The 24,680-nt window shown below is 43.5% G+C and overlaps 1 protein-coding gene across 1 annotated transcript in view; it reads right to left on the minus strand.

Moving 5' to 3' along the window:
• The window catches only part of THRB (thyroid hormone receptor beta), a 121,341-nt gene extending 97,699 nt beyond the window's left edge, over nucleotides 1–23,642 (minus strand). The window contains exons 1-3 of the mRNA XM_088463505.1: nucleotides 23,315–23,642; nucleotides 15,860–15,960; nucleotides 11,835–11,982 (exon numbers count right to left, since the gene is read on the minus strand). Of these exons, the coding sequence (XP_088319631.1) occupies nucleotides 11,835–11,982; nucleotides 15,860–15,960; nucleotides 23,315–23,642 (577 nt within the window). The remainder of the gene's footprint in view (nucleotides 1–11,834; nucleotides 11,983–15,859; nucleotides 15,961–23,314) is intronic.
• Nucleotides 23,643–24,680: the final 1,038 nt, after the last annotated feature.

Genomic DNA, 24,680 nt, shown 5'->3' on the forward strand with positions numbered 1-24,680 from the left:
CCAGAGAGAGAGAAAGGAACAGGGAGAGCCCCGAGAGTGAGAGAGAGAAGGGAGAGAGAGAGAGAAGGAACAGGGAGAGCCCCGAGAGAGAGAGAGAGAGAGAGAGAAGGAACAGGGAGCGCCCCAAGAGTGAGAGAAAAGGAACAGGGAGAGCCCCGAGAGAGAGAGAGAGAGAGAAAGAGAGAGAGAGAAGGAACAGGGAGAGCCCCGAGAGAGAGAGAGAGAAGGAACAGGGTGAGCCCCGAGAGAGAGAGAAGGGATAGGGAGAAAGAAAGAGAGAAGGAACAGGGAGAGCCCCGAGAGAGAGAGAGAAGGAACAGGGAGAGCCCAGAGAGAGAGAGAAGGAACAGGGAGAGCCCCGAGAGAGAGAGAGAGAGAGAGAAGGAACAGGGAGAGCCCAGAGAGAGAAGGAACAGGGAGAGCTCCGAGAGAGAGAGAAGGAACAGGGAGAGCCCCGAGAGAGAAGGAACAGGGAGAGCCCCGAGAGAGAGAGAAGGAACAGGGAGAGCCCCGAGAGAGAGGGAACAGGTAGAGCCCCGAGAGAGGGAGAGAGAGTGAGAGAGAGAGAAGGAACAGGGAGAGCCCAGAGAGAGAGAGAAGGAACAGGGAGAGCCCCGAGAGAGAGAGACAGAGAGAAGGAACAGGGAGAGCCCAGAGAGAGAGAGAGAGAGAGAGAGAAGGAACAGGGAGAGCCCTGAGAGAGAGAGAAGGAACAGGGAGAGCCCCGAGAGAGAGAGAAGGAACAGGGAGAGCCCCGAGAGAGAGAGTAGGAACAGGGAGAGCCCCGAGAGAGAGAGAGAGAGAGAGAGAGAGAGAGAAGGAACAGGGAGCGCCCCGAGAGTGAGAGAGAAAAGGCACAGGGAGAGCCCCGAGAGAGAGAGAGAGAGAGAGAGAAAGAGAGAGAGAGAAGGAACAGGGTGAGCCCCGAGAGAGAGAGAGAGAGAGAGAGAGAAGGGATAGGGAGAAAGAAAGAGAGAAGGAACAGGAAGAGCCCCGAGAGAGAGAGAGAAGGAACAGGGAGAGCCCAGAGAGAGAGAGAGAGAGAGAGAGAAGGAACAGGGAGAGCCCAGAGAGAGAAGGAACAGGGAGAGCCCCGAGAGAGAGAAAAGGAACAGGGAGAGCCCCGAGACAGAGAAGGAACAGGGAGAGGCCCGAGAGAGAGAGAAGGAACAGGGAGAGCCCCGAGAGAGAGAGAAGGAACAGGGAGAGCCCCAAGAGAGAGAGAGAGAGAAGGAACAGGGAGAGCCCCGAGAGAGAGAGAAGGAACAGGGAGAGCCGAGAGAGAGAGAGAGAGAGAGAGAGAGAAGGAACAGGGAGAGCCCCGAGAGAGAGAGAGAAGGAACAGGGAGAGCCCCGAGACAGAGAGAGAAGGAACAGGGAGAGCCCCGAGAGAGAGAGAGAGAGAGAAGGAACAGGGAGAGCCCTGAGAGAGAGAGAAGGAACAGGGAGAGCCCCAAGAGAGAGAGAAGGAACATGGAGAGCCCCGAGAGAGAGAAGGAACAGGGAGAGCCCTGAGAGAGAGAGAAGGAACAGGGAGAGCCAAGAGAGAGAGAGACACAGAGAGAGAAGGAATAGGGAGAGAGAGAGAGAGAGAGAGAGAGAGAGAAGGAATAGGGAGAAAGAGAGAGAAGGAATAGGGAGAGGGAGAAAGAGAGAGAGGGAGAAAGAGAGAGAGAGGGGGGGATAGGGAGAGAGAGAAGGAATAGGAAGAGCCCAGAGAAAGATTAGGAATAGGGAGAGTCCCAAGAGAGAGAGAGTGAAGGAACAGGGAGAGCCCTGAGAGAGAGAAGGAACAGGGAGAGCCAAGAGAGAGAGCAGATAGAGACAGAGAGAGTGAAGGAACAGGGAAAGCCGAGAGAGAGAGAGGTAGAGGGCGAAGGAACAGGGAGAGCAGAGAGAGAGAGAGTGAAGGAACGTGGAGAGGAGAGAGAGAGAGAGAGAAGGAACAGGGAATGGAGAGAGAATGAAGGAACAGGGAGAGAGAGGGAGAGGAGAGAGAGGAGAGGAGAGAGACAGAGATAGAGGGAATAGGGAGAGAGAGAGACAGATAGAGGGAATAGGGGGAGAGAGATGGAAGAGGGAGAGAGAGAAGGGAGAGGGAGAAAGAGACAGACAGGGAGAGACACAGAGAGAGAGACTGTGAAGGAACAGGGAGAGCCCCGAGTGAGAGAAGAAATTGGGGAAGCTGGGACAGACATAGGGGGAGCTGGGAGAGACATAGGGGGAGCTGGTAGAGACATAGGAGAAATAGGGAGAGCTGGGAGAGACATAGGAGAAATAGGGCGAGCTGGGAGAGACATAGGAAAAATAGGGGGAGCTGGGAGAGACATAGGAGGAATAGGGATAGATGGGAGAGACATAGTAGAAAGAGGGGGACCTGCTAGAGAGGAGGAATTTGGGAAGCTGGGAGAGAGAGAGAGAGGAGGAATAGGGGGAGCTGGGAGAGAGAGAAGAGGAATAGGGGAAGTCGGGAGAGACATAGAAGAAAGAGGGGGACCTACTAGAGAGAGAGGAGGCATAGGGGAGCTGGGAGAGAGAGACTGGCAATAGGGGAAGTCGGGAGAGACAGGAGAAAGAGGGGGACCTGCTAGAGAGAGAGGAGTAATAGGGAAAGCCGGGAGAGACATAGGAGAAAGAGGGGGACCTGCTAGAGAGAGAGGAGTAATAGGGAAAGCCGGGAGAGACATAGGAGAAAGAGGGGGACCTGCTAGAGAGAGAGGAGTAATAGGGAAAGCCGGGAGAGACATAGGAGAAAGAGGGGGACCTGCTCGAGAGAGAGGAGGAATAGGGGAAGCTGGGAGAGACATAGGAGAAAGAGGGGGACCTGCTAGAGAGAGAGGAGTAATATGGAAAGCCGGGAGAGACATAGGAGAAAGAGGGGGACCTGCTAGATAGGAGGAATAGGGGAAGCCGGGAGAGACATAGGAGAAAGAGGGCGACCTGCTAGAGAGAGAGGAGGAATAGGGGAAGCCTGGAGAGACATAGGAGAAAGAGGGGGACCTGCTAGAGAGAGGAGGAATAGGGAAAGCCGGGAGAGACATAGTAGAAAGAGGGGGACCTGCTAGAGAGAGAGGAGTAATAGGGGGTAGATGGGAGATAGATGGAAGGAATAGGGAAAGACAGTATACAGGAGGAATAGGGGAGACAGGATGAATAAGGGCAGACAGCAGTTTAGGTATAGGGGGAGATGAGAGGAGAATAGGGGAAACAGAAAAGAGAGAGAGAAGAAATCAAGGGAGATGGAAGAGAGAGTAAGAGGAGGAGGAATATGGTGAGATGAGAAACAGAAGGAAACTAATGGTGGAGATGGCAGAGAGAGATACCTTATGTAGTTTTGGAGTCTGAAGAGAAGGTCTTAAACAGTCAGCGTATGCAGTCCTCTGTGACGCTGCTGCACTTCTGTCGCTGATGCCCGGGTTTAAGCTACCATTTCATTACCGGCACTATAACCTGGAAGTGCGGCTCCTCTGAATGAGGAGCGGCTCGTGCGGTTCCACCTCCAAGCCAGCAGACTTCCTATATAGCGCACCGCTCAGTGCTCACCCTCCCGCCCAGATTGACAATGCCCCCATTGCCAAGGGGCTTGGAAGCTGGCCGCATCATGACGCCATTGCGTCATGATGTCATCGCGCAATGACGGGGCTGCACATTAGTGAGAATTCTTTGCTGACTGAGCATGGCACCGCCCGGGAGGGTGTACTGCCCAATAAACCTGCCCTCAGCCATACCGGCCCATTTAGCCATCGGCCCTTCTGGCATTTGCCAGATGGCCAGTCCGGCCCTGGTAGTGTGACCTGTGTCATGGCACAGGGGACCGCAGGGCAGGAGGGCGCTGTTCGGTCCTGTCAATTTTCCTGTTTGTTGTCATTCTTACTTGTAACTTCCTCTTCTTTTATCCCCTGCAACTCCTGGCCTCCCCTATCTCTTCCCTGGCCCTTCCCCATGAGGCCGTGGCCCTTTTTCAGGTGCACTATCTTATGTCCATATTTGAAAAATGGGGGCGCCAATGCTCTTTCTGGCACAGGGCACCAAAAAGTCTAGTTACGGCTCTGATTGGCTACACACCCCATGGGGCTAGTCCTAAGTGCCAGTGACACTGCATGTGAAATTACATATAGTTTCACATACGGTGGTCACTAGAACTTGCAGTCATGTGGAGTCAATAAAGGACACTATACGGACCCCATTGCATTTATTAGTAGTAAAAGTTTGTAAAGAGAGCAGGTAGCGTGGGTCTGGGGTCATTGGTACAAAAGTTATTGACCCTCCCACATGGCACACTGTCACAAACATGCCGCAAACGTAGCACAAATACGATTACAGTATGTTAGCATTATGTATATTGTATATAATGTATATTCATACGTTTACTGCCAGAATTACTGTACAGAATGTGTTTTGCAGTGCTTAATAAAGTTTAAAAACAAATATACGGAAAAAGGAAACTGGAAACTGACACCTGGCAGAGATATATTGCTGTAGTGTGACTTCAAAACCGCAAGAAAATGCCTTGAGTTACAGTATCTGCTGCTAACAGGTTATGGGCCCATATCAACTGTGAAAGGCAGATGTTTTTACAAAATAATTGTTAATAGCAACCCAGTGAAATTAACCATGGGCAATCTGACATTTTCTGTAATTGAATGTGGAGGTCTACCTGAACAGCAAGGTACAGTACATCAGAAACGCAGGCAACAAGCTAAGTGACATTGACATTTAATCAGACGACCCAACTAGTGAAGAAGAGTAATAACACCTCTACTTCATTTAAGTCCACACGATTGCACGAGGGCATTCCAGTCTAATGCCTGACCTATTTGGTTCAAACAGCGCTATACAGTAATCTAAGCCAGAGCTGAGGAAATGCAAAGACAGCCTATTCATAAAATGCAGAGGCAGATTAAAGCTGCAGATTAAATCCCGCAACCAGTTCCAGAATCTGTGAGCTCGGAGAGTTAACGCTAGGGTTGGGCAATACTGAATATTCTCCCTTGATAACAGTACTAAGAAATGTATCGCTATAACAAACATAATTAATATTATCTTGGTAGATATAAAGAGCATTCTAATAACTATTTTACAATACAAAGAGCATTTTAGTGATCATGTACAATATGGGGAGCATTCTAGTGACCTATGTACAATACTAAGAACATTCTAATGACCTATGCAAAATTAACAGTCTATAGAGCATTCTAGTGGACCCTGTATAAAACTATGAGCGTTCTATTGTCCTATGTACAATAGAGAGAGCATTCCAGTGATCCCTGTGCAGTACAATACTAAGAACATCCTAGTGACGTGACCCATGTAATATATATATATATATATATATATATATATATATAGAGAGAGAGAGAGAGAGAGAGAGAGAGAGAGTGTATTCTAGTGGACCCTGTATATAACAAAAAGGTAGCACTTTATTATATTCAATGTGTTAGACAACTGAGAGTTCTGAATGGAGAGGTGCTCAAGTTTATTATCAAAAAAGAATAATTTGCACTTACAAAATATGGATGAACATAAGCCTAACAAAGAATGTGAAAATTGATTTAGATGTCCACTAGTTATATGTTTCAGAGGATCTCCTACTGCAGGCAATGATATACACTATACAAATTTAATTCAAGAAATTACATTATTCATTAATGTTAGTGCTTAAACTATTATTTACAATAATGCAAGCATAACAAAGTGCAACATTTTAATAGCAACTGCCTGATCAACTATTAAGGTGATTAATCAGACAGTAATAAATAAGGAAACAACATTTAATCATACAATAATGAATCATGATGCAAATATTAATCAGAGTAGTAATGATGATACAGTAATTAATCAGTAATTGATAATTCTGTAGTGATTAATCAAAAGCTAATGATAGGCTTCTCATGACTGATAATGTATGCTACTAAGACCTGGTCCAAAAGTGACATCTCTAAAGCCCTCTGCTCAAAGTCACCACCAACCTCCACACCATCCTCAAAACACCCCACAATCCTCTGCTGGCAGTGTGCAGGCACAATGAGCATACCTCTAAAGCTGGCCACACATCTAAAGATTATCTGTCCAACCAGCCAACTAGTTGATTGGTTGGAATGAAAATCTGGTAATTTATAGGAGTAAATGATTATCAGCAATTTGCTCCTAAACGCCAGAAAACAGATGAAAATGGTCATTCAGACAAGTTTGTTAAATGTTTGATCCAAACAATTTGTTCAAACAATAGTTTTTGTCCATTTTCCGGTGTTTGGGAGCAAATTGCTGATTGTCATTTGCATTCCAACCAATCAACTAGTTGGCTGGTTTAACAGATAATCTTTAGATGTGTGGCCAGTTTAACAAGGAATATCCAGTACTGTAGAGGGACAGCCCTCTGACCTACTCCTCCAATGTACTTTTTCCCCCACTGAAAAACATAGTTAGAGATGGGGGAAGAGTGGTGAGAAAGTTAAGCCTCGTCCGTCTAGTTTGCGTGTGTCTCCACTTTCCAATTATACTGTGCTATCATGCAAAATCTGCATGTGTAGTGACAACTGTCCATGTAGCTATCCACTGCATACTTACCTACTCTCCCAAAATGTCCAGAAGACTCCTGAATTTTTGGGGAGTCCCCCAGACCGCTGAAGAAGTAGGCATCACACCTACATCTTATCCAAGTCCTAGTGCAGTGGCCAGGACTGGGACTCTGGGAGCGTCATACCAGAAATCGGGTTTCATCGGGGGAGGGGCGGGGTGAATATGACGCAATTCAATGAGAATTGCATAATTTTGGCCTTGACCCCTCTTCATAGACCTGAGCTAGACCTGGGTGGCAAGTAAAAATATCTTTAGACTAGGTTACAAGGAGCATGCACTTGTACATCCCACAGACAGAGGGCTCCAAAGCATACTACCTGGGAGTCCAGATTAAGGGGTCAACCTTGTAGAGCGATAAAGTGGATGAAGATAAAGTAACAACCAATCAGCTCCTAGCTGTTACTTTACAGGCTGTGTTTGGTACTTTATATCCATCCACTCTCTCTCCAAGGTTTAGACCCCACAGAGAAGAAGAAAGGACTCACATAATAATAAGTAGTTGTGAAGTTGTAGAATTAATGTTGAATCATATGCTTATTGAGACAACTACTGTACTGTATGTGTTTTATAGTTTAAAAGTTAATAAACTTAATAAAAGTCAGAAAACAGGGAACAATTGACAGAGATGTTTGTAGCTGCAGTTTTACTCTTAATGAAAACAGTATAATTTAACCTGCTTGAACAATGTCCTGAATTATTTTGAGCTAATAGAACCACATTATGTATTATCCAAAAACAGGCACTTAAAATGCCAAATTAATTACAATAGGTATTATGCAGAAGCAGGATATAAGTGCTGATAATATTCAGCAATCTTATGAAGTGCCTAAAACCTGTTGCCTCTGAATTAAGATAATTACCAGTAGCAAAGATTAGCATCTTTTGCAATTAGACTTTCCTTTGCTTTATTAATAATCCTGTAGGCTCTGTTTACATACTGCATGGAGTAATAATGTATGTCTTAATAAGTTAATAGCAATCTAAAGTTTGTAGTTTTTTTTTTTTTTTTAAACACATGGTCATTAATACGTGGAAGATTAAGGGCCTGATTCAGTAGCGGATGCAAATGCAATCGCCTACGTACAGCAGTTGCTAAAATATGCTAATGCCTGTCAAAGCACAGCCGACATAAAGATGCCCACTGCTGCCTTCTCATATCCGTCCAAAGTCGCTCTTCTGCGTAAACATCGGTAACATCAACGTACATCGGTCAGTCACGCAGCATATACAACAAGTCTGACCATTTGCAAACACTGCAAGTCTCCTCACACGCAGAGAGCGTATGCAATCGCAGTGGCTAATTTATGTACGCCCATGAAACAGCGTTCAGACAGTCAGACATGCCTGCATTCTTCCGACCCCCCCCATCAGTACCCCATACATGCTGACAGCCTGTCACCCACTTTGTGATGGATTCCTCTGTGCGTCCGTAATCGTTATGCAATCGCAGTGCGGCTTAGACGCATGCGTGATGACAAACAATTGCTTGATCTGCATCTGTAATCACCATTGCGTACGCTGCTGCATCAGGCCCTCAGATAGAGCACTTGACAGTTTAGAAGTAATTAGTTAAAATCACTCTGATAAACTGACCTGACTGTCCTGTAACACCTGGGGTGTTACAGGACATCTCTGACTGCTTTGTCCATCTCTGACTGTTTTTAGAGAGTGTTTGTCACCCATCACGTTCATGTCTGAGTCTTTTGCTGGTCTTGTATCTGTAAGTTTATGCTAATGCAGCTACTGCACAAAGCATTTCCCTGGTGTATATCTGCGCGTCAGAATGTGCAAGGACTGAGAGGCCCACTGTCAGCGTCCGTAGATACTGTAATACTGCTTGGTGAGTCTTTAGATGCACCATCAGTCACATCATAGGAACTTGCACCAGCCCTATGGCCTCCAATGTGAGCAGGGGTGCCGAGAGGGGGGCGTGAGCGGGTACAGTTTACCCGGGCTTCCAGAGGGGCCCCTCGGGGGCCCGGGTCTGGCGCCCTCCCCAGCAGCCCAGCATGCTGCAGTGGGAGATTGCTTGCGGCTGCTAAGCAGCAGCCACAGCAATCTCCTATGCCTGAAGGGGGGAGCGATCACACTGAACGCGCCCCCCTCTGGCTTTGCGCCGGGCTGAGGGGCTCACAGTGCCCCCTCCCCGATGCGCAGCGCCACGAAGCGGCGTTGCAAAACAATGTTTTTTTTGTGCTTTATTTTCAAGGGGACGTAGCCACGCCTCCCGTGATTAGGCCACGCCCCACCTTCTTTACCGGAGCCCCACGTGGATCTCTACGCCCCTGAATGTGAGCAGTTGAGTGTCTGTATACAACACTCCCATAGGGTGCAAAATCTCTGTGCATCTTTTTATCCATCCCCCCTGTCACCATCCAGTCACTATCCAGGAACGCCCCTTACATTTCTGCTACTTTGCATCCAAATCTGTACTGCGGAGAGTGTAGTTGCAGCAGGAACACAGAAGTTGCTGGGGGGATACTCCCTGCACTACTGCTTTGATTGCACTGCTCACAAATTAATATGGGGCCTATTCATCAAAACTAAAATATTGATGGAGGTAATGGTTTAGAACTCGCATAGAGTTCTACCTAATTACCGGAGGAATTCATCATTCCTCCTCTCCAGACCATAACTATCTATTCTGAAAAGCTGTCATTTTTGCGATGATAGCTTTCAGGAGATAGATAGTTATCCCTGTCTACACTAACTTACCGCAGCTGTAATCAGTGCTGCGCATGCGTCGTTATGTTCACAAAAGTGGTGCATGTATAGCACTGATTACAGCTGCGGTAACTCTGTGTCCGTCCGCCCCACTCCGCTCCCCTCCCCCACCTACCTGGCCGCCTGGACCCAACAGGCTGCAACCGCGGATCCCGACCTCCTGCCCGGCTTGCTGAAGATTTTCTTACGGATTTTTTTTATACTTTATTTTTTATGTTTTTTTTACTTTACTGAGTTTTACTGGGAGAACACTGTCAGAGCAGCAGCTGGAGGAGGGACCAAGGGAGCGACAGAGCGAGCTGGAGGAGGAACTGCCAAGCTGAAAGCAGGTAAGTGTAACCCGCTATACGCCACCCAAGAGTGGTGTATAGTAACACCATCATAATTTGCCGGCGGATGCCCGACAGGAGGAGATCCCGACTGGGGCAGGTAAGTATTCTAACCCTCCCCTGTCCCCCCCTAACCCTCCTTTAGTGGTGCCTAACCCTAACCTCCCCCCCCCTAGTGCCTAACCCTAACCTCCCCCTAGGGGTGCCTAAACCTATACGCACCCTAAACCTAACCCTCCCCCCAGTGCCTAAAATTGACCTTCCCCCATTCTAATCCTCCCCACTATGGGTGTCTAACCCTAATCTCCCCCCCCCAAACCTAATCCTAACCTCATGTTTGAAATCGTACAGCCAGCATAAAGACGCACACTACCGCTATCACACATCCGTAAGACCTTGCAGACCTGCGTATACATCGGTAACATCGAGTAATATCGGCCCCTCACGCACAATTACAACAGGTCTGGCCTTACTCAGAAATTGCAACTGTCATCGCAAGCAGTGAGTACTCAAGCTGCGTATGCCATCGCAGTGGCTAATTTATGCCCAGGAAACGGCGTACAAACGGACAGGCATGCCTGCGTTTATAAAACCACTCCCCCATTACCACACCAAAATGCTGACGTCCCATCCCTCAATCTGCGATGGCTTTGTGTCTGTGTAAATGATCTCAGTGTGATCGCAATGCTAACTCATTCAAGCGTACTGTGGTGCATAAGGATGCGCAGTACGCACCATTGGCCAATCTGCGTACGCTGTTGTAGTTGCGATCCCTGATGAATCAGGCCCACAGGCGCATCCCATGCGTCTGCTGCGTCCCCTGTTTGTTATGGAAAAAATCAGAATGAGCCTCCTCCTCCTGCTCCGTCCTCCTGGGAGGGATGTCACGATCTGTGACTGCCGACAGCACTCCTGAAATCACGCCCCAGAATGCCGTGCGAACGGCACTCTGGAACTCATGCGCCGTAGCAAATGTGCGAGGAAGAGAACTTTATTAGATAAAAGAACCCAACAATTTCTGACTGTTTTTTTTGAGGGAAAACAATGTGTCAGCTAAGTGGTTAAAGTCATCTGTGTGTAGTACATCCTTCAAAACTGTTTGTGGTGTGACATAGGATGGACATCTCTCATTTAAGTTCAAATATGCTATTGTGGTATATGCCATAAAGATTAATGTCATTTAGCCAGAAATTACTTGAACAGTCCATAAGGGCAGTATTACAACCATTTCCTAAAACATTAGTAGTTATGGACTTGGCAACTGCCGGGTCAAACTCAATGGCTTCCGCCCCCATCTCATTCGCGCCTTCCCAGTCCACTCTCCATCCCCTCCCTCCCTCCCACTCTCCCTCCTGCTCTCTGGGCCTGATTCAGAGCCGGACACTATTTGCGCTTGCTCGTTCAGAAAAAGGGGCCGGCTATTTAAATCGAGCGCTCGCTCTTTGCAGTCTGTTGACGCCTCTATGTCTGAGCGAGCAAACGAAATATGCGCTCGCTATTGTGGAAAGACGCCTCCTGGCCGCTCGCATCATACGTCATCTCCGCTATTTATTTGATTAATCGAGTACATCGAAAGGCATCTGAACTGCTCGCAGTGCTTGTGGTTGGATCTTCCTACCGCAATCATGCGAACAGTTCAGGCTAAGAAACAACCAAGTGACGTGGTCGATGACGCTGCTTTGTTAATTATGCACACCCTTAAAACGCCCGTTTTGACCTTTTGGCACGCCTGCGTTCGGATCTCCACTCCCCGTTTTCAAGTACCTTCCCCTGTTACCACCCACAAATGCCTCATTCTATCACTCAAATTAGCAGGCATTCGCTATTTTGCGAGCACACAATTTCCGACCGCAATGAATGGTTCACGCATGCGTATTACAACCCATACGCATGCGCAGTTGTGCGAACATCGCTCGGAGTGAACGAGCGGCCGCTTACGAGCGGCTCTGAATCAGGCCCTCTGTCCTTCTACCGTCCCGTTCTTTCTCCTCTGTTTCCAGTCCTCTTCTCTGAAGGAGCATGCATGCATGGCGCACACAGTGGGAGCTGGGGCACGCGCCTTTCATATTAGGTGTGATGTGCACGTTAACTTTTTGTTTGTGCCAATTTGTTTTTGTTTTTTGGTTGCATCTGTTTTTGAGTAGGTTCTGTGCAAGTATGTGTTAAAAAATAAGCAAGAGACATCTCTTATGAGCTACTTACAATCTGTTGCCATGCCAACAGCGATACACTTTTTGAAACGGCATTCTTGGCACTGGTTCCTTGTCACTTTGTCTATCACACATTTTCCTTCATATTTACATGAATAGCTGGGGTGAAGGTTCTTCTGAATAGTTCTTCTGAAAAAACCCTAAAGATGGCAAAATTGATTATTAGAATACTTTCTTAAATGTAAACACTGTAAAATAAAACCTTGGGCTTTCTTGAAATTCCGAATACATATATCATCAATTGTTTATGCAATTGTGCATTATATTTACAGGTATGTTATATAACAAGTGTTGGTAGAGGATATTTAAATCAATGGCTATTTACTAATTTTTGCAAAAATATCTGAATCTGCACTTCAACTATAGCATCCAATCATCCAATATATCCCAGATTTACTAACCCGCAGTTTGTCAAAGCCGCCAATGATCGGCGGCTTTGACCAATGGATTTAAAGCAGCAACAGAAATAAATGCTAAATTCATCAGTCAAAGCCACCGAATGTTGACTGCTTTTACAAACCACAAGGTTAATTAATCTAGCCCAGTGTTTCCTAACTCCAGTCCTCAGTGCATGTTTAAAATATCTCCTACAGAGGCGATAGGGGAATGTGTTACTACAGAGTTCATGGGGAGGTATATGTGACTACCAAGGTGATGGAGAGAATGTGTTACTACAGAGGTGATGAGGAGGTGTGTTACTACAGAGGTGATGGGGAGGTGTGTTACTACAGAGGAGATGGGGAGGTGTTTTACTACAGAGGTGATGGGGAGGTGTGTTACTACAGAGGTGATGGGGAGGTGTGTTACTACAGCGGTAATGAGGAGGTGTGTTACTACAGAGGTGATGAGGAGGTGTGTTACTACAGAGGTGATGAGTTATGTGTTATCACAGAGGTGATAATGGAGACGTGTTGCTACAAAGGTGATAGGGGGAATGTGTTACTACAGAGGTGATGGATGGTATGTGTTATTACAGAGGTTATGTGGGCATGAGTTACTAAAGACGTGAGGAAGGGAATGTGTTACTACAGAGGCGATAGGGGAATGTGTTACTACAGAGTTGATGGGAAGTTATATGTGACTACAAAGTTGATGGAGAGAATGTGTTACTACAGAGGTGATAAAGATAGTGTGTTACTATAGAAGTGATGGGGGAATGAGTTACTACAGAGGTGATGGAGAGAATGGGGTATATTTACTAAAGTGTGGATTTATAAAGGGGAGATGTTGCCCTTAGCAACCAATCAGAATCTAGCTATTATCTTGTAGAAGGTGCTAGATAAATGATAAATAGAATGTGATTGGTTGCTATGGGCAACAACTCCACTTCTATAAACCTGCACTATAGTAAATATACTACTATGTGTTACTACAGAGATGATAAATGAAATGTATTACTACAGAGCTGATGGGAAGAATGTGTTATACTACAGAGGTAGCAGGGGGTATGGGTTAGTACAGAGGTAATAAAATGAATGTGTTACTACAGAGGGAATAAGAAAAATTTGAAACTACAGAGGTGATGGTGGTATGTGTTAGTAGTACAGAACAGATAATGTGAATGTGTTATTACAAAGTGATAGGGGGATGTGCTACTACAGAGGTGATAATGGAAATGAGTTACTACAGAGGTGATAAGGGAAAGGACTTACTACAGAGGTGATAAGGGAAATTAGTTACTACAGAGGTGACAAGGGAAAGGAGTTACTACAGAGGTGATAAGGGAAAGGAGTTACTACAGAGGTGATAAGGGAAAGGAGTTACTACAGAGGTGATAAGGGAAAGAAGTTACTACAGAGGTGATAAGGGAAAGAAGTTACTACAGAGGTGTTAAGGGAAAGGAGTTACTGCAGAGGTGATAAGGGAAAGGAGTTACTACAGAGGTGATAAGGGATAATAGTTACTACAGAGGTGATAAGGGAAAAAAGTTACTACAGAGGTGATAAGGGAAATGAGCTACTACAGAGGTGATAAGGGAAAGGAGTTACTACAGAGGTGATAAGGGAAAGAAGTTACTACAGAGGTGATAAGGGAAAGAAGTTACTACAGAGGTGTTAAGGGAAATGAGTTACTACAGAGGTGTTAAGGGAAAGGAGTTACTGCAGAGGTGATAAGGGAAAGGAGTTACTACAAAGGTGATAAGGGAAATGAGTTACTACAGAGGTGATAAGGGAAAGGAGTTACTACAGAGGTGATAAGGGAAATGAGTTACTGCAGAGGTGATAAGGGAAAGGAGTTACTACAGAGGTGATAAGGGAAATTAGTTACTACAGAGGTGATAAGGGAAAGAAGTTACTACAGAGGTGATAAGGGAAAGAAGTTACTACAGAGGTGATAAGGGAAAGGAGTTACTACAGAGGTGATAAGGGAAAGGAGTTACTACAAAGGTGATAAGGGAAATGAGTTACTACAGAGGTGATAAGGGAAAGAAGTTACTACAGAGGCGATAACGGAAAGGAGTTACTACAGAGGCAATAAGGGAAATGAGTTACTACAGAGGTGATAAGGGAAAGAAGTTACTACAGAGGTGATAAGGGAAAGGAGTTACTACAGAGGTGATAAGGGAAAGGAGTTACTACAGAGGTGATAAGGGAAATTAGTTACTACAGAGGTGATAAGGGAAAGGAGTTACTACAGAGGGGATAAGGGAAAGGAGTTACTACAGAGGGGATAAGGGAAAGGAGTTACTACAAAGGTGATAAGGGAAAGGAGTTACTACAGAGAGGATAAGGAAAAGGCGTTACTACAGAGGGGATAAGGGAAATGAGTTACTACAAAGGTGATAAGGGAAAGGAGTTACTACAGAGGGGATAAGGGAAAGGAGTTACTACAGGGGTGATAAGGTGAATGTGTTTCTACAGAGCTAGTAAGAGAAATGTGTAATTTACTACTTTGCAACTTATATATCTATTGAGCATTACAGTCAGTTGATTACGGAGGTACAGAGAGCAAAATAATTTACAATAGGAGGTTCAATATAGCCCATATTCATGTTAAGAATATATGGTTGTTTTTAGATTGCAATAAATAAACTCTTTTACTCGTGCAGTAGTTGGTCCCCTCTATACAACTGTCAATGACTGTGATAGAATTTATATTATGGTGAGAAAAAGTCACAGCTGAGAGAAGGAGAACAAGTAAGCCTCATAGTGGGACATTGGTGAAGGTGTAACAGTTCAAGTAGTACAGGTGACATTCTAAGGTACAGGGTAGTTTCCAGAGGTGGCTCCTACCTCTTTCCAACAGGGGGGCTGCCCGTGCAGCAGTCCGGTCATTGGTATGGCTGGCTCCTGCTCTCTTTGGTCCTTGCCAGATGTATTGAGCATTTGCAATGCATCTGGCAGGGCCCGTGACCAGTGCATACGCAGAGGCACTGGCTTCTAGGGACTGCATCGATTGCAGTCCTAGAAGCCGGGTAGAGCTGATGGCAAGGCAGAAGAGTGGCTCATCAAGCTCTGAAAACACAATATTTTCAGAGCTTGACTGCGGTAGCATTCGCCATCTTGATGGTCAGATGGTGTTTGCTCCCGCTCACAGTGCACACGCCACTCCTTCCCTATGGGAAGGAGTCCCAGTTTGCGAAGAGAGATCCTTTCGGATTCCTCCGTCCCTGTCCGGCTCTTTAAACCATAAGTCGGAGGTTTGTGCGCCTGTGTGAACTCAGGGTTAGGCAGGCACACTAGCACTGCTGAGTCGACTCGGCAATGCAAAGTTTCACTGCTCAGAAAGGAGCAGTGAAGCCGCTTTATGGAGACAGCTGATTTTCTGATCAGCTGTCTCTGTGCCGGAACAATGAAGAATTGCTCTGGCGCTCGCGGCAAGTTAGTATGTTAATTATCCTATTCATTATGTTAATTATCGGGGACCCCGATAATTAACATAATGAGTAGACCTCTAGGGGTGTTATGGAATTCCATAGATGGTTACTGGCACAGAAGTCTTTTAGGTGGAAATGAGTAGTGGTTGTCAGAGGTAGAGGTGCAGGTCAGAAGCAGATATCTTCCTTACAGTACTTACCTTGCATCCTTCACAGGTGATGCATCTATAATGATACCCTGTCGCCTTGTCTCCACACACCACACACAGTTCATCTTTATCCAAGTAGCTGGGTATGTACCCTATAAAAAAAAGTCTGTGCATTAATCATCTGCATGGGCGCACAAAATAAAACGCCCTACATCTTGCCATTAAGGGCTCATTTCAGAAGAAAGCGATTATTGTCATAATTTCTCCTCAACTCTGAGTTACTCAGTGGCACAAAAATAGCTCATTAGCTCTTCAAAGTGACCTACAACTTTATGTATTTATAAATATATATACCTTCATAGGATATTGGACAGAGAGTTATTTGAGATATTTATCAAGTCTGTTTTTCATAAAATAATGCAGAAAGTATAATAAATGAGCCACTGCCACAATTATTAATACACAGGTCCCTAAAATAGACGACTGCCAAATCTCCAGTTTTTGCCGGAAAAGTTTGGTCTCGCCCCTAAAACACTTTTTGAAATTACAGATATACAATATACATGCTTATGGCATGTATGAGTACAGACCCTAAATACACAATATAGAGTACATTTTAGCAGAAAGTATACTATATACTGTATAATATCATAGGTAGCAGTAGGAACATGCATATAAATATGCCCAGCAGTAGTTATATATCCTGTATGTCCAGCTATAAGTAATAATCAGACGGTGCTTGTTCTCGGATCCCTGCTCCTTCCTATGGGAAGGAGTTCCGGGGATGCGAAAAGGGATCTGAGTGCCGCCTCTTCACTACCTCCCCAGCAGCTTTGCGCATGTGTGACCCTTGGTCACGCATGCGTAGCCTGGAAGATGGGGAGCAGGTAAGTAACACAGCTACAGAAGTAGCTGCGATACTAACCACAGAGACAACTGTTTTTTGAGCAGCTGTCCCCCCACCGGAGCAATGATGAATTGCTCCGGTGTCGCGATTCCCCCGCTGTGAGTTTAATACTTAAGAATCCCTCACAGCGAGTTCAATACTTCATCATCGGTGACCATACGGCCTTCCATGATGAAAGGCCCCTGTATATTTATTTATAACATTTCAGGCTATTCTCTGTATTGAAAACAGGGAAAACTAGTTCCACAAATGACAATAGATGACAAGTTGATCAACTTAGCTTCAGCAGTCTCTTTCAGGAGCACACTGAGGAGTTTTCAGTTGTCTAGTAACCCCAACTCCTACTCACGGACTCAAATCAGCACCCCTTGATGCCAGCTGATTGGCACTACCTCATGCCTGCATACTTTTGAAAAAGCATTTCAGGGAGATTGTGTAAGCAACACATATGAGCGCAAAGTTAAAATGTACTGTACGTGTACAGTTGCCTTACATCCAAATGTAAACAAACCACAAAGTAACAGTTGTTTATTTATTTATTACCAGTTATTTATATAGCGCACACATATTCCGCAGCGCTTTACAGAGAGTATTTGGCCATTCACATCAGTCCCTGCCCCAGTGGAGCTTACAGTCTATATTTCCTATCACATGCTCACACACATACACACTAGGGTTAATTTGTGTGGGAAGCCAATTAACCTACCTGTATATTTTTGGAGTATGGGAGGAAACCGGAGTACCCGGTGGAAACCCACGCAAGCACAGGGAGAATATACAAACTCCACACAGGTAGGGCCGTGGTGGGAATCGAACCCATGACCTCAGTGCTGTGAGGCAGTAATGCTAACCATTACACCGTCTGTTGTTGCTCAGTATGGGGTATATTTACTAACGTGAGAGTTTTTAGAAGTGGAGATGTTGCCCATAGCAACCAATCAGATTCTACTTAATAGTTAACTGGCACTGTTGTCTCATTTGAATTTACTGTATATATATCTGATTTAATTTTTCCCAAGTATATAACAGCTACATAATGGAGATAAGATGCAATCAGGGAGATTACTGGACTCTTCAGGGAGTCAGGGAGATGGCAGCTATTTCAGGGAGTGTCCCTGACATTCAGGGAGAGTTGACACGTACTTGCCTACCCTCCCGATTTGGTTGGGAGCCTCTCGAAAATCGGGTGCCGCTCCCGACCTCCCGGGAGGACAGGCAATTCTCCCGGCTGCCACCCACCCCTCCTAACTCCCCCGCAATAACCCCTGCAACCCCCGCATCAGCGGGCCGGTGGTGCAATTTGCGTCATTTTGGCCCCGCCCCCTGCTTCACAATGCCTATTTTATCGGCATTGTGTAGCAAACTGACGCGATCGCGTGACCCTGCCCCCACCACGCCCGCAAGTGCTGTCACCTGGCCGGCCACTCCCCCTTACCCCGCCCATGCCCCCCCCCCCCCCCGTCCCCCGTCCTGCTGTTCTGGCTGAGTTGATACATATGCATTACCTTTAGATGTTATATAGAAAGGAGAGTAGACTGCCCAGGATGATTTTCCTCCTTCCTTAAACTGGAAGGTTTGTTTTACGTGTGTATCTCTCCCCATGTGTGCCCTCTCCCATTTTGTATGTGTATGTATGCTTTTGTGCACATTTTTCTCTCCTTTGTACATATGTCACTGTTTGTATGTATCTGTTTTCCTCTCCCCTTCTTCTGTTCATGAGTTTATGTCTGTTTGACCTCCCCTTTTTGCGTATTCTATCAATTGTAGTTGCCCAGAACCCCCTCCCTGCCGTGACGTCGATATGGGGGTGCGGACCGCACCCAGGCGTCACCCTCGGAGAAGGTGACACCAAAATGCCGGCTCCTCCTCAATGACAGGAGCCAGGTGCTGCAGTGTGACATTCTCCTGCAGCACTCGGCTCCTGCCACAAAGGAGGAGCAGACAGCGCAAGCACAGTCTCCGGGGATGCTGGACACCCCCCCGGAGTGATGCAATCGGGATTTCCCTTGAACGGCCCTTTATGTTAGGCCACACCCTTTTTCGGACGTGCATGGCTCTGCTGCAAGGGGGAGATATGGAGTGCACACCGGGTGTCACCAGACCCTGTGACGCCTCTGCCTCCGTTCCTGAAATTAGCAACTGAGCAGGCATAGATTACATTTATTTTAAAAATTAACAAATATTTTGAATGATCTTAATTTATTACTAACATCCTGAGATGGCGATAACAGCACAGATATTGCCCTTGCCCCTGCCTTTCGGCCAGACCTTTACTACTGTAGTAATGGCCTGGAATACACACAGCGGTAGAAATGCTAAATGACATGTAAGCAGTATTATTGCCCTGTAATATGCAGGCAGAAGATATGCTCAGTAATAAGCTCAGCAGTAGCAATACCCAGTAATATGCTAATAGTAACTACTGTATGTCAAGCTATAAGCACAGCAGTAGCAATGCAGCATATGGCTGTAGATATGCAATATTATACCAACAACATATCTCCCAGCATTTAGATTTGCAAAATTGAGACAACATAAGCAATCTGGCAACCGACCGGCAGTGACAGCTGTTATGCTATACAACTTCAGGTTTGGTCCACTGAGGGAGGGGGTGCAAACATAGGGTCCTTGCTACTTAGAGGTGAGTGGCTGAATATCAAAGGTAAAATAAAACAGAGGACTAGACACAAAGCCGAATAGCATGGGCCTATTATAGAAGAGGAGGGAGGGCCTATACGTTTTTAAAATTTTACTTTTTCCGTGACGAGATAGCCAAAAATGCCGGTGATGTGTGATTTTCAAACCCATTGCATTCTGCTGGCAGTTTGGGTTTTCACTCTCCAAACCACAGGATAGTACATCCGGTAGTTTGAGCGTTAAAATCATTGTCAATGTACGGCTAGTTAGAAGTCGCTGACACAATCGTGCACAATTATATTTCCTCCTGAATCTCACTGTCTTGGAGCTTTCTAGGAAATGTGAGAGCCTGCATCTGCTGTTATATTCATCTCCACTCAAGCTGCCACCTGAGGTGTTCACCTCACCTCATTACTGATGCACTCCAATACTTGAATGCTGATTTACTTAAAAATTATTGATTGGTAGCATTTACATGAGAGGTGATTTCAGGTTACACTGTCCAATTACAGGTCCAAATAAGAGTCATTGGATAATATTTAATTTACATTTACCAGGAAAGTAACAACATACTGTAGCATCTACCAATAATGTCAACAAATGAAATGGGGTTATCTGTATAGCTGCATACACACACAACGATGTTTTGAACGATTATCATTAACAATATCATTTATCGTTCAATCGTTGTAAAAATCATTCACTTTCTCAGTTAAAACGATGAACGATTATCATTCATGCGCGTTCACATTTGTAGTTTGTAGCTCAGTCAGACTGACCAACTGAACTTTTCATTAAGGGAATATGCAAAAATCTTTGTAGTTCAAAAAAATCGTTCATTACACTTCAAAAAATCTGACAGATAATCTGACAGAAAATCGTTCATAAAATCGTTGGTAACAAAATCGTTGTGTGTGTATGCAGCTTTAGTATTTCAATATGTATTGCTCTGTATGTTTAATAATATAGCATTTTTTTAATTTAACACTTTAAAAAAAAAAAAAAGATGAAAATGCTACTTCTGCACAGAATTTCCTTCAATGATGCATTGCATAGTGGTTGCCTACAGTATTTTTAAAAAAAAGTGTATTGCATTGTACTTTCCAACCACCAACCATGTCCATTCTATAGATGCCCCTCTATGTCAACCTACTTATAAACCATTGATGTGTTTTTAACATAACTTTTTGACTACTTTTCTTTTTAAAAGATGTTGCCCCTTAGGATAGGAATTATCCATTATGTTCTATAGAGATCCTGATACTATTGCAGGATTGAGGAAAGAGATAGTGGTATTTAAATTTTTAAATCAAAGGGCTCTTTATTGATATTTTTTCAATATTTTTTGGCATTTTTATATTGTAAAAACAATTTAAATTTAGCCTTTGACTATTTTATTTTATGTTATTTTGTTTGTCCCTCCACATTTTCACTATTCTACAAGTTTGCTTTTCCCCTAGTTTATGCTGCCAAGTCTGTTTTTGCATGACTCACTAAGGGTATACTTCTATCTACTGTATATTAGGTGGGCAGACTGACAACTAATGATTTAATTGCAAATATTTATATAGTCTACACTATGTATTTGCAAAATTGAGTCTACATTTCCCTGCATACTACCACAAGCACAGCTACAAGAGGGAAGGTTGCAATGGGACACCTGTTCTCTTGTGTTTTAATGAGTTGCTATAGAGTCTTCATTAAATCTAAATCAATGCTGATCAATAAGAACAAGCATGTCCTCTGAGCAACCTTCTGTCCTCACCACTGGATTAATTGCCTCTGTGTAAATTCAATAATGTTTATTCCACACTAGATATATATTTAGCCTAAGAATACATTGCAGGTTTAAAAGTATGAAATATTGGAAAATTAAATAACTAGTATAATATGTTATTTGATTTGGCTTTGTTTTTTTTTTGCATCATAAGTGATAATACTTAATAAATAATTAATGATTACCACCACTGAGAGACAAGACTTTTGGGACAACGTAGGCATACATGTCCTGGGTAGATCGTGACTCAGTCATATTTGAACAATAAATATTTACTGTCTGTACTAATGAAAGATGATTTAAATTTACAACCTAATGCTGGGCATACACTATACAATTATCTGTCAGATATCTGACCAATCTGGCTGGTTGGATTGAAAACCTGGTAATGTATGGGAGCCAATGACAGTAGATCATGTGGTTTTAAACAAACCATATATCAAAAGGTTTATGCAGTAACTCACTAAACTAGTTTTAGATAATTTTTGTATATATAACTTCAAGAATTATCTTCCACACTTACTAAAATCAGTATATATATATATATATATATATATATATATATATAAAATAACAATAATATACTGATAACAAAAGTGGACATGTATATTGGCTGGAATTGCAAAAAAGTCCATTCATGGTATTCCTTTCTGTAACAATAAGCCAACATGTTTCTAAAAAAAAAACATGATAAGAGAGATGAGCAAATTGTCAGTGTATATATGTGAATGAATCTCTGCGGGGTAGAACCTACCTAAATTATTTATTGTGAATGTTCTAAACAAAATTGTCATGTCAGTAGGAACAATACAAGAGCATCCTTTTTAGTGCTGTGAATCACTGTACTTAAATGTATCCAAGTGATCTGGTCAAATATTTCTAGTGAAGACTTTGTTTTTTGTTTTTTTGTGTAAAGACATTAAAATGAGTTTATCATGTGTTTCTAGTGCAAAATAAGTACAAGTATATTGATGTAAAAATAAAAATCATTGTACTAAATTATACAGTGCATATTTGCATGAGTTTAATTTATGTTGCGCTGCCTGATGTTATTTGAACAATCTAATGCGTCTGGTATGCATCAACATATTTGAAAACTTTCGTAGATGCTTTACATATATAGATTTTAATGAAACTTATGTCTGAATGAATATCAAACATATATCAAGCAAAAAGGGGGATAATCAATTAGCAATGATGGGTGCGAGGTGACTCCATTCCGTCCCTTTCTCTGCCAGCTCGCGACCGCCAACGTTGCAGTTTTTCCTTGCACCCTATAGAGGTGATGTTGTGTTACCATAATTTGCAATAATGCGTGCAGCCACACATTCCAAGTGCACAGCTCCACTAACAGAATAGCCCCCAATAAACATGAACACCAGGCAATTTATATACTTCACTTGTGTTATAACATGCATTCAATAATGCATATCAAATGTCAGAGAGTACTTAACATTAAATACACAGGAAATGCATTACTGTATAGTAAGTCATTTTTGTCTATTCATAGTTGCAGTATATTCTAAATCTTCAATTCTGGGCTGGTAAAAGCTTACATGCTTGTACACCAGTAAAATTTAAATATAAAAAGAGCAATAAAATATATATGACTGGGAAAACTCATTTAATGCATTATTAATAAGAGATGGGTATAAGACATGGCCATATATTAAAAGTTTAAAAACAAGGATGCGTAACTGTACCAGATTAACTGTTTAGACATCAGAATTTACTAGCTATACTATAGGAAAGTATGATCGTAGCAGAAATAGAAAAATGCCTGTAACTGTCAATTCTAATTTAATCTGTATGGCAACATTACGATATCTGATATCTGGTAGTTGACACACTTAAAACACACACACATACACACAAACACACAAGCATTTTAAAGAACAAATGCATAATATGCAAAACGTAACACAAATATAAAATTGTGTTAAAATAAAACCCCTATCGTCTAGAAAAATAAAATCAATTAAATCTCCTAGCAACCTGGAATACGGCTTTCGGCTGATTACAGACAAGCTCTCAAATGACAAATGTGTTATTAAAAAATCTGCAAGTTTAAAATGAAATACAGCACTGAAGCTACATAGTATACAGAGACACTGATATCCATAAACATACATAAAAAATAATAAACCTATGTTAGAGATAAATAAAAAGCAAAAACCGTCCCTACCTTTTTTCTGTGAAAACATTGGAGACTGCCCTTGTGAAAAAGTTGCTTTTTCCTCAGAGAAATACTCAGTTTGGTTGTATGAATTCAGGGCCATGTCCATTTCCGAGTACTCGCTTTTAAACATGTTTCCAGGGTAACTAGAGGTATAAGCCTGATTCACCGCCCAGGCCTGATCCATACATATATTATTGTTGTGTAGGACATAAGCCTCACAAGAACTGTAGTTTTGGCTATCTTCGATATAAGTACAATAATCACTGGGCTGCATGCAATAGGTGTTTGCAGAAGACTGGGGCATTTCATACACTTCTTGAATGCAGTAGTTCATTTTGATGTCTGGGGTGAGCTTCTACTATACTATACACCACACACACATGCACACATAGACATGGAATGAGGGGAGAAAATGATGAATATACAGTAGTAACTGAAGTCTGTCTCAATCTAAGTACCCTGGTACTATTTGGAGCAGCACTTTGTGTGTGAAGATCCTATTTATATATCTGGGATTCAACTGAGCAGCCAAACATGTTGATAAAGAGATTTGTGACAGTTTAAGGTCCTAATCTATGAGCCACAGCTAAGTACTAGGGAAGATGGCTGCACAGACAGGTAGCAGAGGGTATTAGAGACACAACACAAGGCGGGCAGACCACAATCCCGTCTTGATTTAAGTTTTGGCAATAACTTTTGGACAGTCATATTTAAAACCTGTCAGTGTGACATATGAGTTACTGCACTTTACTTGACAACTTGAAGAGAAAAGCCTAAGTGAGACGGGGCTATATGAAATCCTAAAATCAATAATCTGGAGTTTTTAACTACATCCCTTGAGAAATTCAATAAGAGAACCTAGATGACCCATACCAGAATTTAAAAGGTAAACCTTGTAGCTACCTAATCCACTATCAGTTCTATTGATTTGGTGTTACAGCATTAACCGAATAGTATAGAAAAACCTCCTGGTCAGTGGCTGATATTGATTGGCATTCATGTGTCGTGTAAGCTATTTTTAACCCATCATGCACGAGTTAGTGATTCACAACAAAAAATGTATCAACAAAGTTAGTTAAGGCTAACAAGAAAAAACAAATCAATTTTCTTGTAAACAAAGTTGTGTTTCATAAACATTGTTTTATTATTTACTAGCAATGTTATGTTCTGCATATCTGCTATTGTGATAAGATCAAATATTTGCAACAGATATTACATTGTATGCTCTTAAGAGCTCTCAAGTTTTCCCCATGGGGTTATAACATTACAGATTGGTCAGAGCCGTAAATAGACTTTTTGGTGCCCTGTGCGAGAGAGCATTGGCGCCCTCTCCCCCATTTTTTAAATAGGGACATAACATAGTGCACCTCAA

The sequence above is a fragment of the Taudactylus pleione genome, unplaced genomic scaffold (genome assembly GCF_031769625.1).
Source record: "Taudactylus pleione unplaced genomic scaffold, aTauple2 ptg000053l, whole genome shotgun sequence".
In the NCBI taxonomy this organism is placed as follows: Eukaryota; Metazoa; Chordata; class Amphibia; order Anura; family Myobatrachidae; genus Taudactylus; species Taudactylus pleione.